Below are 14,651 nucleotides of genomic sequence, written 5' to 3' on the forward strand. Positions count from 1 at the left end.
AAAAAAAAAAAAAAAAAAAAAAAAAAAAAATTCAAGGTAAAAATTTACTTAACCCAAAACATTATGTGGACTGGTAATTGTTCAGATTAGAATTTAACTGGATGTAGTAAGTCGGGGGGGAAAATCTTAAATGGAATTCCAAATGCTAGAGATGGGGCTACGGTAAGGCGAAAAATTTTAGCTAAATTATGTATTTTTGTATTGTTCCTATTTAGTATTTGTTAATGGGAGAGGGCAAAGACACTATTTAACAATACCCATTACGTCTAAAAACAAGCACACTAGGAATCTGAAAAGCTCAGATACCTCACACACTGCTCTCTTGGTCAGAAGAGCTGTAAAATTCTCTTATAGGGGTGCCTACCAAGTTACAGTAACCTCCTTTCCCCAACTGAAACTAAAATGAAGGAAAAGTATTCTAAGAGACACATAAAATCTGCATGTAAAAGCATTCGATTAAATAATTCATAAAATATTGTCATACCTCATGTTCAAGAAACAACGCTTTCAGCTGACCTTTTGACCAATAATCCAGTGCATATGCCAAAAGTTTCATTGAGAGAGTATTTACACGTAAAAAGTTTCCAACAAAGACAACTCTGTTTATTTTCTAAAAGAAAAGAACCAAGACACTGACTTGTAGAACAATTATTAAATCAATTTCACAGTACAAAGATTTACAAAACACCTAAAAATGTAGGGCTAGCTATATAGCACTGTGATAATGCACAAATCCCACCACTGCCACAAAAAAGAAAAGAAAAATCAGCATTGGACAGGTCATTCATTATACATTTGTTAAAACCCACTGCATGTACCGTACTAAGAGTAAACCCAAATATAAACTACTGCCTCTGTATATGGAATTTAGTGATGAAGATTGAAAATATAGGTTCATAGACTCTAATAAGACAACTATATCACTCTTTGGGGGAATGTTGATAGGGAGGTTATGTATGTGTGTGGAAGGCAGGTACACTCGGAAACTCTACACTTGGTTTTGCTGAGATATAACTTTTAAAAAGCTGTTTTAAAAAATAAAGTCTACTTTGAAAAGCTCTGGAAAGATTCCAGCAAATGATTACATGTGATACCTGTTTTTGAAAATGGAGATAAATAATCCATCAAAGTTAAGTAGGAGATACCATATTGATGAGATTAAAGGATTCAAAGAAAAGTATTTTTCTTCTGACGCTGGAGAATGATCCCAGGTCTTCATACATATTAAGTACAGGTTCTACATTGACCTGTATCACCAGCCCCAAATATTTTAAAATTTACATTTAAGATAAACTGTAAATATGCCCAGTATGTCACAAAGCACATTCAACAAAGACATGCAACACAGATTCCATACAAGAGTAAGACAGCAACAGTGATCAGAGTGGTGCATATGCATCAACCCTATTTACTCTCCCCGTATCTTGACCCATTGGGTCATTCTCCCTCTAAGAGTCTATGAACACTAACTTGGCTTCTTAGGTGTCCTTATAATTGGAAAATCTTGGATGAGGGAACCAATTAAGAAAATCTATTCCTACTTTCACAATATATTGACGTCTTTTGTTTTTTTCAGACAGGGTCTTGCTTTGTAGTCCAGGCTGGCTTTGAGCTCACTGTATAGCCCAGGATGACACTGAACGCATAGCAATCCTCCCGCCTCTACCTCCAGAGTAATATGTTGACTGATGAGTACAAATCTTTATACCTGACTTTGGTAATATAAACCATGGCTTTAGCCGGGTGTGGTGGCGCATGCCTGTAATCCTATCACTCGGGAGGCTGAGGCAAGTACAATAACAGCCTGGGCTACATAGTGACTTCCAGATCAGTCTCAACTACATAGTGAGACCCTGTCTCAAAAAACCAACAAAACAAAACAAAAACAACAACAACAACAAAAAACCATGGCCTTACTTACTGATAATTGAAATGCCCAGTTTAGACCTACAGAGCCAGAACCAAAGCCCCAGATTACTTTCTATCCCCAAAGTAAATTACTCTCCAAATCTCTTTAATCAACTTACCACCCATAATTAAGAAATTTAAAAGATTCTGTATTTCAAGACAGAATAATCCAGAGTCTTTGCATAGTAGATCTCTGTGCTTGAGCCTCTCCCTAAATATCTGAATACGCAGCTACTGTCTCCAGATTGCTGTCTAAAGGTGATGGTCACACTTCTTACTCTTTTTCTATTTTTATTTCCTTCCTTCCTTTTGAAAACTTTAGAAGATTTTTAACAAACCATTTAAGCCCAAATTATTGACATGATGCTCTACCACATTCAAATACTTTAATATGTAATTTATGCAAAACCTTCCTTTAGCCACTCCATTACTTCAGATTTATTCTCTGCTACCCTCTGCCTTATTTTCAATTCTACCCGATTTTCTGTTTTCGCATTTACTACCTAATACATTCTAACTGATTTACTTTATCAGTAGAACAATGTAAATTCTAAGAAAACAGGAATCTGTTTTCTTCACTAATATAACATATCCCAAGGGCCTAGAACCATGCAAGCGCATAGTACTTCACTGTGATAAATGAGTAAATGAACAAATGGATGGTTCCTGCAAGAAGTTCCTAATCCATTTGAAGTTATCTAATATTTATAAAAATCGAGGGCAGGGGTAAGGGGAAGAAATGAGAAGCAAGACCTGTCATGTAAAGGTACAAAATCCCAATGATGAATGTAACTGTACTATATACCTAAAATGTACCAATAAACTCAATGAAAAAAGAGTTTATAAAAATCAAATGGGTAAATATTATATGTGTAGGTGGAATTACATATATTATTTCCCAAACTATATGGTCAACCTAGCAGTGTATGCTTTTTAAACTGTCCTTAAGAGTAAGCAGCATAGACCATTCAAGTACATGAAGAATAAGTCTCAATGCCTTCATAGCCCTGTACAATGCTGCTTGATCCATATGCAACAAGGCAGCACTGTAAAGAAGCCGAGGGCAGTAAGAAAACTCCCAAGCATTTTACTAATCAAATGCTACCAATAGTAAAAAATAAAAATTAAAATAAAATACAAAGTTTTCATAAATCACTCAGCTCAATATGTCTTATGCTTATTTTTTTTCACACTGAAGAAATTGAGGTTGTGCATTTCCAAAAGGTTTCTGGATAAATATAAAAGCCCTGCTAGATATACAAAAATCTCCAATTCACTTTTTTCATAAAATTTTTTTCTTTTACCTCATTTACAGCACACATTCGTGCCACAGAACCAATGTTATTGGTGATAGTTACTAAAGTAGCTCTTGCCAGATCTTCTTTACTAACAGATTCTCTCTTCTCTTTATAAATCATATTCCCAAAACTGGAGAGAAATGAAAAAAAAAAAATCGATTGGTAATGAGCACCATTTCATACATTGGCATATATATTTATAATCTGCATATTTTTATAAGTTAGGACCAAAAGTAAAAACAGGGATAAAATCAAAACAAATTAACAAAAACCCACACAAGGATAAAATAGTACCTCTTAATTAATTAAGGTTAAAATTCTCAAAGAAAAGCGTACAGCTATTCCCAGAAAAGATTCTTAAAATATTTAATTTTAAAACAATACAAAATGATGAAATTAAATGGTTATGGTGTTAGGAAGCCAATAAAATATACAGAAGGGCTGGGGATGTAGCTCAGTGGTTCCACTGTCTGCCTCACAGTACAAGGTCCTGAGTTTGGTCACCTGTACATTCTGACTCATTTTTAAAAAGTGAAAGTTTTCAAAGGTATTTTAGTTTAACGTCAAATTCCTTTTCTTTCAAGTACAAAGAACATTTATGACATAGGAAGCATTGTGTTAGCAACAAAGCCCCTCAGCAGTTTAAGTCTAGTATAGCACTGTCCAATATAGAAATATGAGCCACAGCAATTTCATGGTTTCTAATGGCCATTTTTGTTTTGGTACCAGGGAATCAAACTCAGGACCTTATGCCTGCAAAGCAGGCACAGTGCCACTGAACTAAATCCCCAGCCCTCTAATAGCCATATTTAAAAGACTAAAATAAATAGGTGAAATTAGTTTTAAATGTATATTTTATTTCAGACTATATATCCAAATATTGTCATTTTACATGTGCCATGCACTAATATCTTCAAAATGCTCGATGTACACATATGGCTCAAGACTACTGTATGGACAGTGCAGGCCTAGATGGAGGAAGAGAAAGCAGTAGAAGCAGTAAGTACAATAGGAAAATACAAACCAAACCACGGGCTACCCTGGAAACAAAGGAAAAAGGATCCTTTATCACTGTGGTAAGAGGGAAAAGTTGAGATGGTATGAAGAAAAGTTTTCCAGAGTAAAAGTAACAGAAAAAGTTGGCCACAAAAGAAAAAGAAAGAAAGAAAGAAAAAGAAAATCCTAGGCAGAAGCAACTAAAGGCTAAGGCACAAAGAAATGAGAACTGAAAACATCTATGAAATAAAAAGTGACATCAAATGGTAACAATGAAGGCCCATGTGAAGGAGATGCAAGGAATGCAGATAGTTTAGGCTAAGATCACTACTACAAAAGCACTGGATGTCTTGGCAAAGAACTTGGGAGGGTATAAGCAACAACCAGTTAGAAAATATAATGGGAAGTGAGAACGACACACAATAGAACCACCAAAAAAAAAAAAAAAAAAAAAAAAAAAAATCAGGAAAAAATTCAAAGTGCTGTATAAATATAGATGATTCCCATAATGGAGTGCAGCCTTTCAAGATATTATGCTTCTACAAATCTTAGAGTGCTGATATGTCAATACAGTAATGAAAAGGCCATGTATGATAAAGAAGTCATCTCAAATCAATGGAATAAAATGAACACTATTAATACAGTAAGTCCTTCAGAAAGAGAAGTGAAAAACTAAAACTGGATCTACACTTTACACACAATTCCAAGATAAATTATAAATAAAAAATTGCTATTAAATCAAATATTAAAATATAAAAGTAATACTACTAAAGTAACAGAAAAGGTTCATTCCTTTATATATTTGGAATGCGGAAGGCTTACTTACTATGAATCAATATCCAGAAGCCATAAAAGAAAACACTGATAAATTCAACTGTGTAACAATCCAACAGAAAAAGAGAACATGAACAATCACAGAAAAGAACATATATGTAAGGAGAAATGCAAATTAAAATTACACAAAGATGCCACTTCTCCATTAGATTAGCAAAAATCCAGAAGTCTGACCAACAGCATACTTCTAGTGAGGTTCTAAGGAAACAGGCATTTTCTTCTACTGCTGGTAGGGTGAAAACTAGACTACTTCGTTTGGAGAGCACATTTAAGCACTTACAACTGGGAATTTATCCTACAGATAAAACTATACACGTACAAACTAAGGATTTATGACTATAATATGGAAAGATTTCTAACACATATGGCTACTTTGGAGAATATATAGTATACCATATGTTATAAAATATAAAAGTATACTACAAAATGGTACAACCTTTTGTACAAGAGGACAGTGAGACTATGCATTTGTACTTGAATAGAGTAAAAGGGAAGGCTATTTCAGAATGAAGGGTCTTCTTTCTCTTTTGAGCAAGTGTCTGCTACACAGTTCAGGCTGGCACTGAAAATAATTTCTCCAGGTTGGCCTCAAACTTAAGATCCTTCTACCTCAGCCTCCAAGGTGTTGGGATGACATGTGTATGCCACCATAGCTGGTTCTAAAAGTGGATTCTTACAGGGTAAACCTCTCTGAACATATACTTTCTAGGCTGTATCAATGTTAAAACTTGAAACCTAAAAAGGGTAAAAGAAAGCAATCTCATTAACTCCCTAAGAGATTGCTTTCCAAAAATTAAATAAACAACCTGAATAACACTAATGTTGAACTCACCTAGATGCTACAGCCCAACCTGGCAGACCAAATCTTTCATAGTCTCCTCCATAAATATCTCGGACCAGCTTGTCAGCTTGGGTGCTATCACCTTTGGATGCCATTTCAAGAGCTTCTTCAAAACTTTCACAGCCAGTCAATAAACTGCATAAGCCAAGAAAGGTCCCCCCTCCAAGGCTAAAGAAAATAAAGAAAATTTGCAAAGTTACATTCAGACACTCTATTTTCCCCCCAAAGCAAAAGGGTACAGCATTTATTGACTAAACACACAGAAAGAACACATTACTAACACTAAATGCTAGTGAAAGAAGGCAATAAAAACTGCTTAGTGAAAACAAACCTGTACAACCAAATAAAGCAAGGGGATAACCACTTGGCACCCTATACTTTATACTTTTGTAGATGCTAAAACTATTTTTGTGTGTGCATTAAAAAAGAACATTAGTGGGCCAAGGATTTAGCTCAGTGGTTCCGGTGCTTGCCTTGCAAGCACATGAACCTGAGTTTGAACCCTGGTACCAAATAAAGAAAGAGAAAGAAAAAACAAACAAACAAAAGAATGTTAGAGCTGGGCATGCTTGTGCTAGCCTGCAACCTCAGCACTTAGGAGCCTGAGGCCAGCCTGGGCTGCAGAGTAAGTTGAAAGCCAGCCTGAACTGCACAGAGAGATCCTGTCTCAAAAAAAAAAGAATGAAACCTAAAAAAATCTATTAAACACTGTTATTTCTAGTAAATGTTCTTATCAAACTCTGGGAAAAAAATCAGAATCATTCTAGATAAAAACTTACTCATTACTAAGAAAACTTGAATGCTGATAAAATATTAATAAACATTTACGGATTTTCGTTCTAATTAATCTTTACATTTGCATCTTAGAAAAAGATTGCCTACAACATTAAAACTTATACACTTAGTTTTTTGCTGTTGTATAAATACATGCTATTTTTCAGGTAAAACTAGCATCAATACATTGATTTCGTGGCTGGGACTATTGCAGAGCAGAAGCACTTTCCTAGAAAGGAAGGACCTTGGTTTGACCCTCCAGTGCTCACCATAGTAATTTGGTATTTCTCAACTTGTAGGAATAAAACATTGTGAATGTGTTTTAAAAAATTTTTTGTTAAATGTTACTACCTTGTTCCAGTCACGCGCTTATAGTTGTCTTTGGAATGGACTGCTAAAATACTGACGCCTGAGCCAATGTTCACTACCAGCAGAGGATAAGGATCATCTAGGTTAAAAGGCATCTTTTGGCATCGCTCAGGTTCTGAGGCATTAGCAAAATAATAGCACTCTGCTTGGCCATTGAAACTGACAGAATCTATATACAGCAAGCCCTTTACAAGGCAGTCAAGTTCATCCAGTTTGTGCAGGTGGAGGTTTCCAATCTAAAAAATAAAAAATGAAAAGTTTAAGTGGAAGGCAGCATTCAAAATACTTGATTCAACTTTGATGCATAAATTTCATATACTTGTGATGATCTGAGCCTACATAAGCACAAAGCATTTTATCTATGTGTATAAACATATCTTCCATGGTTCTAACATACTGAATATGCTAGGAATTCAACCACCATACAAATACGGGAATATTATGCTTTTACTGTTTGAAGTTTTACTAAACAATGAACACCATATCTTGGGAAATGTCACCCACAATACCACAGCTTATAGATTCTGATTTTCATCTGCCTTGCAAGCCAAGGTCCTGAGTTCTATCCTCAGTACGAAAAAAAACCAACCAAACAAACAAAAAAACCCAAAAACCAAAACTCTTCCAGATTCTGATTCTCTAATAAAATATACTGTGTTGAGCTGTCATTTGTAGCTTTTGCATTTGTGAATCTTTATGCAGGTGCAAATACTTAATGACTTCATTATGTCCTCCAGTACGATTATACCAGCAAAAATTTTTACGTAAAGATCTTAATTTCTTGCTTTTGTTATCACAGTTGGATACCTGTTTGAAATTACTAAATTCAATTTAGGGAAGAGTATACTGTGAGGTACTGTACTTTTACTTAGAATTCACACGTGGTCTAGAATAACAATACTCTGAGGATTATATCTGTCTTATTTTTAGTTGTATTCTTCCAATACTGAGCACAAAACCTGATAACGTACCAAATGCTCAAATATTTGTCCAAGAAATGACAGTACTAAAACAAATTTACAGAATTTCATCATTTAAAAAGTTACATATTTTAAAACATTAGAACATCAGCCAGGTAGGGTTGCACAAGCCTATTATCCCAGTGCGCTGGAAGGATGGGGCAGGAGGATCACATGTCAGAATATAACCCAAGCAACTTGGTGAGACCCTTTCTCAAAATAAAGAACTTGGGGGATAGCTCAGTGTGAAAGCCCTGGGATCAATATCCAGGTACCACACACATATATATACACCAAAACAAAAGCAAACAATAAAACCCTCCATATCTGGTTATCAGTACTTCAATGGCCAGGTGAAAGCTGGCTGCAAGCACACTGCTTTCAGCAACAATACTGACAAACAATAAATACTCCACGGCTAGACGAACTGATGGCAAATTCATGAAATTTATTTTCATAACTACTCACTGAATATTTATCAGACTTATCCATCAACAGAAAAAAATTTAGTATTTTCGATCAAACTACCAATTATAAGCTTGTTTATATGAGCCCTAAGAGAATATTTTATTACCAACATTTTCAATGAGTGAAAAATTAAATAGTCCACATTTACATTTTCAAAGAAAACAAATTTCAGTAGCCCCAAATACTAGCTTTGAACTTTAGTGCCAAAACCAGACAGAAGCTTTGCAAACTCCTAACAGCATATAACTAAAATCGATATATTAACCCCTGACTTAGGAACGATCCACCTGAGAACTTTCACAGTACAAATGGAACATTCGCAGACGTGAACAAATCATGGAAGTAGCTCACGTGTCTGGCAGATACTGTCACAGTTGTGCTGCTGAGTGCAGAGTGCACAGTGCTGCTCAGAGCCCAGGATGTTCAGAAGGAAGTGCAAAGCAATACACACTGTATGTGTATCAAAGGTGTATGACTCATTGTCTGACTTATTTTTTTGTACAGGGATGGAACTTGGGACCTTGTGCTTGTGAGAGACAGAACCACTGAGTTAAAACCTTAGCCTAGTTGGGGATCTATTGTACTCAATAATCCCTTGTCACATTCAAATGACTCCAAGAGAGGAATGCAGCAAGTTTAATTGTACAAAACCCAAGAAAAAAGATAAAATTTTAATTCAGGCATCTACTAATTAACCAGGGGTTTCCAGAGATAGCCCAGGGAGAAATGACTACACGAGTTACTGAAAAAAAGAAAAAAACAACAACAAAACACCCCATATATATATAGGGCACTAATAATGACAGAATTCAAAGCTTGTATACTGATTGTACAATTGATTCTGTACAATACCAAAGTCATTGAAGTTTCCCTTGCACATCTCTAGCTTTAGCCTCCCAAATAGTTTGGATGCTAGATGTGTGCCACCACACCTGGCTTTAAGATTCCTCTTTAGCACAGCCCTAAACCTCATAGGTTTTTACCAAACATTATGTACAATAACAAGCCTAAATTAAGGCATGCTCCCACCAGCTTGAACCGCCATGCACGGGATAATCTTACACGTACCACTGAGTGGTTCAAGATGCCTGGCAGCAAGACATAGGAATTATGGCATATTATGAACATGTTAATCATTGCATAGAGGTGTTTAAAATGTCCCAAATGAAAGGCTAGTCATGAATACATCCTACCTTTGCCTCCTTAGGAGAAGTAACCCAAGGAATATCCTAAATGGAAACAGCCTCAAATTTAAAACTGAACACAAGGAATATAAATTTTGGCTCAAATAACAAATACCTACTGTACGAAAATCTTTTTCAAACTTGTAAGCACCACCTCCTGTAGCACATAGCACCGTGTGTAATGTTGAGAAGTTTTTATCTCTTCCCATTTGGATAAAAGTAGGCAGGTCCTGGGTTGGAAATCTGATAAAGTGCAAGTTCCCTCTTCGGCCAAAGAGTGTTAAATCCTTTAGTTCAAGGTGTACATCCCGAATGCCAGTGGATCCATATGCCACATTAGAAGTCAAATATTTCCGAATACTTTTTAGGCTCTCAACTTCCTCTTGTTCTTCCTCTGCTGTGATATCGATAGGTTCAAAGTAAGAGAGCTTTACTAGAGTTCCTCCAATGTCCATGCCAAACCAAGGGAAAGCTGTGAATAAAAAAAAAAAAAAAAAAAAAAGTAAATGTAGAGATTTTAGAAATTCAAACTGAGAACAAGCAGTTCATTTTCCACAAGCTCATTTATCCCGAATTATGCATTTAGTCACTAATAATCGGGTAAGATATATCTTCTATGTGTTTCTCACCTCTCTCCTTCAATTTTATTTGTATGTTTTCTAAAAACTTATAACATAGGCTACTCAAGAGGTGGTCCAGGGCCTTTTAATTCCTGGTCTAAGGTATTCCTTTTCTTCATCGAATACTTAACCTCATGCCACAGGAAATCTGAAGAATTTGAGTTAGTTGTTTCAAAAACTAGGCCATTACCTAGGGCATGAACATCTTTCTGCTTCTATAAAAGTTTTAATATAATAAAATTGGCCTATAATCACCCATGGGAAAAGTAGCTCCTTAAAAGAAAATTTATTTTCTACTTACATTTTGCTCACTAAACAAAGTTGATTTCTCCAGTAAATGTTAACACTGCTGAAGCTAAGCCATACTCTGGAATTATCCTTCAGGTTTGGGACTTGGGGGTTCTCTTAATAACTGTGCTACATGATTCTAGAAAATCTATTAATCTCTCAGTATATGACTCAATTCTCTTCAGTAAATCAGAAATGTAAAATAAGATAAAATTTCGGCCTCCAAAGAGAGCTCAATCTATCAGGGAATACAAATATAAATACACAACAATTAGACAGATAAAATAAATTCTGGGCTTGTTTAATTGTGGGAAATACTAAACAAAACAAAACAAAAAACCTACCGAGGAAATCAACATAGAGACCTAGGAAAAGACTGAGGCTGAGAAATAGGAATCACAAAGGGTCCTGTACACTAGGCAAAGGAGCTTAGATTGCAATTTGTAGGCAAGGGTGCTGCTGCTGACAAGAAGGGATACAGTCTACCTGCAAATTAAAATGCTTGTTTAGTGGCATGGCACAGGATACACAAACATTGAAGATATACCTACAGAATAAGCCCAAGGTACCTTAAATACAGATCAAAATCACCTAGCTATTAAGTGTAAAAATACAGATTTTCAGGGCCAGGGATTTAGCTCAGTGGTGCTGCCGCCTGCCTCGCAAGCACAAGGTCTTGAGTTCGATCCATAGTACCAAAAATAAAGTAAAATAAAAAAAAGATTTCCGAACCCGCATTCCACAGGCATTGGACAATATTTAAGAGATCTGGGACTCCTTACATATATACACCTATACCCATAAAGATTATATATGATATTCAACCATAAGAGCTAAATGGCTATTTGCTATTCTACAATGTGATTTGTTGCCAGCCGTAATCTTTATATAGATGCAAGGCAGTATTTATTTGTTCCCGATAGTGGGAAAAACATCAGTGCTCCAATATTATGAATTATAAAATTTAATTCTTAAAATTGTTTAAAGCACAAATTAAGTTTCCATGAAATTATAGCTGACAATTACTGAGCACGCGATAGCAGTCATAAATGTTCATTTACCTCAAAACCCCTAGTATGAATTAAGATATGAGAGATTACAATTTTTTAAAAAATATCAATTTTAGTTGATTCATGTGTACAATTAGAAAACTGGAAAAATGATTCAATGAGAATTCTACAGACATTTCTCTACTGTAGAATCTACACATTTATTAAAATTATTGCGATTTTGAATGTGAGGAATTCTATTTTTAAGTTTCAAATCCAAATTGCACAACTCAAGCGATACTAAAAATAATTTTAAAAAGTAAAAGACTTTTAAAACAACAAAGGGATTTTAGGCTGTAATTTGATAAGCACGGGACTGTAAGATCCTAAACAAGTACTATAATTTTAGGTCACCCATAAAAGAGGCAGGATGTACCCTGTACAGGTGCAAATTCTTTAGGAAGAGTATTATCATAATGTAACCCTAAACTGCACCAAAAATGTTTTGTTACGTAAAAAATAAATTTTAAATAAAAATGAGAAGCAGGGAACTAACCCCAAGGCCTAGGGCATGTTTAGGCAAGGGCTCTACTACTGAGCTCTAACTCAGGCCAAGGTCATCTTAAATAAAATACACTCTCTACAGGAAGAGCACACCTTTTACAGAAACTATAAAGTAATATATCCTTGAGTAAAATGAAGTACACTGTGATTTATCACTAAGTTTTGCTTTCAGTTTATTCACAAAATCTAGTTTCTGGGATAGGGTCTCACTATGCAGTTCAGACTGGCCTTGATCTTGTAGAGATTCTTCTGCCTCAGCTTCCTGAGGGCTGGCGTTATAAGCCTGTGCCACCACGCCTGGTTAAAATTGTTTTTGGGCCAGGAATTTAGTTCAGTGGCACTGTGCCTGCCTTGCAAGTGCAAGGTCTGGAGTTCGATTTCTGACACTGAAAATAAATAAAATTTGTGTTTTTTGAGAATACTCATCTTTACACCTTCAGTATTGTGATTCCTGAGGACAGATTTGGGTAAATATTTTCTATAATAAATTACTTCTAAGGGGAGGTATATTAGCAATTATTTCTTTCAAATGTACCTTATTACCCATTAAAAAATGTTAACTCTATACTAAGTTTATAAACAGGCCAAATTATGGAGAACCAGATTACACATATATGCTACATAATTCTCTCTGCCTAACAAAAATTTCTAGGACCTTACTACTTGTGGGTCAGCAAAGCACTGACTCAAAATCTGTATTACACATTTAGATATACAGGGGGCCCTTAACTTGTTAACTCCATCAGTTCCGGAGGGCTAGTTGTAACAAGTCAACACAGCTGACATCTGAAATGTTTACTGGGTATATGCTATAGATAACAAGAGGCAGATGAATCTTCCATTAACCTAATTAACTCAAGTTGTTCCTATTTCAGGCTGGTTGTACCTTGAGGGTCTACGGTACTTAGCATCCTTCATTACAACCTTGTTGTTGATCCAGTCACATGACATATAGGTAAATCAAACACAAGCTGGAAAATGTATGCCTTAAATCCCTCAGCTTAGAGAGGAATACTACTGATTTACTTTCTCCTTTGCCTGGCATTGAATTAACACAATCTCAAATGCTAACCTAGTTATACAGTCTACATGGCGAAATAAATTCCTTGCAAGAATTTCTGGCTAATAAAAAGTATTTCGTTTGTAACCTGATAATATATTGGTGATATACCTAAAAGTAATGTTTTCTAACACTTAAGCGATTCAGGCAAGAAAACGTATAAAGGCAAATCACTTGTTTTTTTGTTCTGCTTCTTTCCATTTTTTGAGACAGTCTCACTATGTCATTCAGGCTAAGCGATTCAGGCAAGAAAATGTATAAAGGCAAATCACTTGTTTTTTTGTTCTGTTTCTTTCCATTTTTTGAGACAGTCTGCCTCTGTCATTCAGGCTAGCCTGGAACTTGTGAGATCCCTTCTGAAGCTTCTTGAGTGCTGAGATTTACAGGCGTGCCCCACCACACCCTGCTAGTCAAATCACTCATTTAGTCAATATGATATATAGCTTCCTTTAGCATCTCTGTACGTTAAATGCCACATGTATACAAAGTAGAACTTTAACAAGTCAATAAATACAACTATTACAAAAACCACAACCTACTCAAGTAGGTATTAAAAAACAGGAAAAAATAAAAGGGCTGGGAATTTAGGTCAAAGGTTCTGCCGCCTGCCTTGGGAGCACAAGGACATGAGTTCAATCCCCGTACCCGCCCCCCCCCCCAAATTCAACATTTTCCAGTTGTAAATAAATCTAGGACAGTTCAGGGTAGAAAGACCTTTTCCATACATACAGAAACAAGGTGCTCTTTATTTTTTACTATAAAGATTTTAGTAGGCACTTTTTTTACCCAGAAAGAGCTGTGTGTGTTATTTTAGACTTGTAAATCAAATTCCCTAGGCAGGTTTTTTTTTTAGCATAATTCTTTTTAAGATTTAACTAGAACTAATGGTTTAACGTACCACAATGTAGTAATAAAACTTTTTTGAAAAAGGCATTCTTTGCAAACCGGGTGTGGTGGCACACACCTGTAATTCCAACACATGGGAAGCTAAGGCAAGAGGATGGAGAGTTCAAGGCCAGCCTAAAGTACACAGTGAGACCCTGTCTCCAAAAAAGGGGATGCTTTCATTTCTCGACCCATTTCTACATACCTGTTCTGATAATCATTGTAAATTTTGAAATAAATATGAAGAGGGTATTCTCACATTAGTTTGCCCCAAGCTAAGAAATCAATAACTTATCAGAATGTAAAGAAAACACCACCTTAAGAGTCACAACATGAGTTTATGATACTCTTCAGAAAATGGAAATTTTAAGATAAACAGAAAATGTGTGTCTGAGGGCAGATGTCCAAGTATTCTACATTACTGCATCTCTTCAAGATGTATTAAGGTATTTCAGCAAACGTAAAAAGTTCTTCTACATTGTTATTTAAACTAGTGCTATCACTGTTTTATAGACTCAATCCAGGCCTGGTGGCGCTTGCCTGTAATCATAGCACAAAGGAGGCTGAGGTAGGAGGATCACCACAAATCTGAGGCCAGCGTGAACTATATAGCT

The 14,651-nt window shown here is 35.6% G+C and overlaps 1 protein-coding gene across 1 annotated transcript in view; it reads right to left on the reverse strand.

The window, feature by feature from the left end:
* Positions 1–14,258, reverse strand: part of Pank3 (pantothenate kinase 3) — a 17,498-nt gene extending 3,240 nt beyond the window's left edge. Inside the window, exons 1-6 of the mRNA XM_010622318.2 lie at positions 14,243–14,258; positions 9,751–10,103; positions 7,003–7,256; positions 5,869–6,045; positions 3,213–3,336; positions 485–610 (exon numbers count right to left, since the gene is read on the reverse strand). Coding sequence (XP_010620620.1) covers positions 485–610; positions 3,213–3,336; positions 5,869–6,045; positions 7,003–7,256; positions 9,751–10,103; positions 14,243–14,258 — 1,050 coding nt within the window. The remainder of the gene's footprint in view (positions 1–484; positions 611–3,212; positions 3,337–5,868; positions 6,046–7,002; positions 7,257–9,750; positions 10,104–14,242) is intronic.
* Between the last annotated feature and the right edge of the window lie 393 nt (positions 14,259–14,651).

Source organism: Fukomys damarensis, unplaced genomic scaffold (assembly GCF_012274545.1).
Source record: "Fukomys damarensis isolate Sample0158 unplaced genomic scaffold, DMR_v1.0_HiC HiC_scaffold_9, whole genome shotgun sequence".
Taxonomy (NCBI): domain Eukaryota; kingdom Metazoa; phylum Chordata; class Mammalia; order Rodentia; family Bathyergidae; genus Fukomys; species Fukomys damarensis.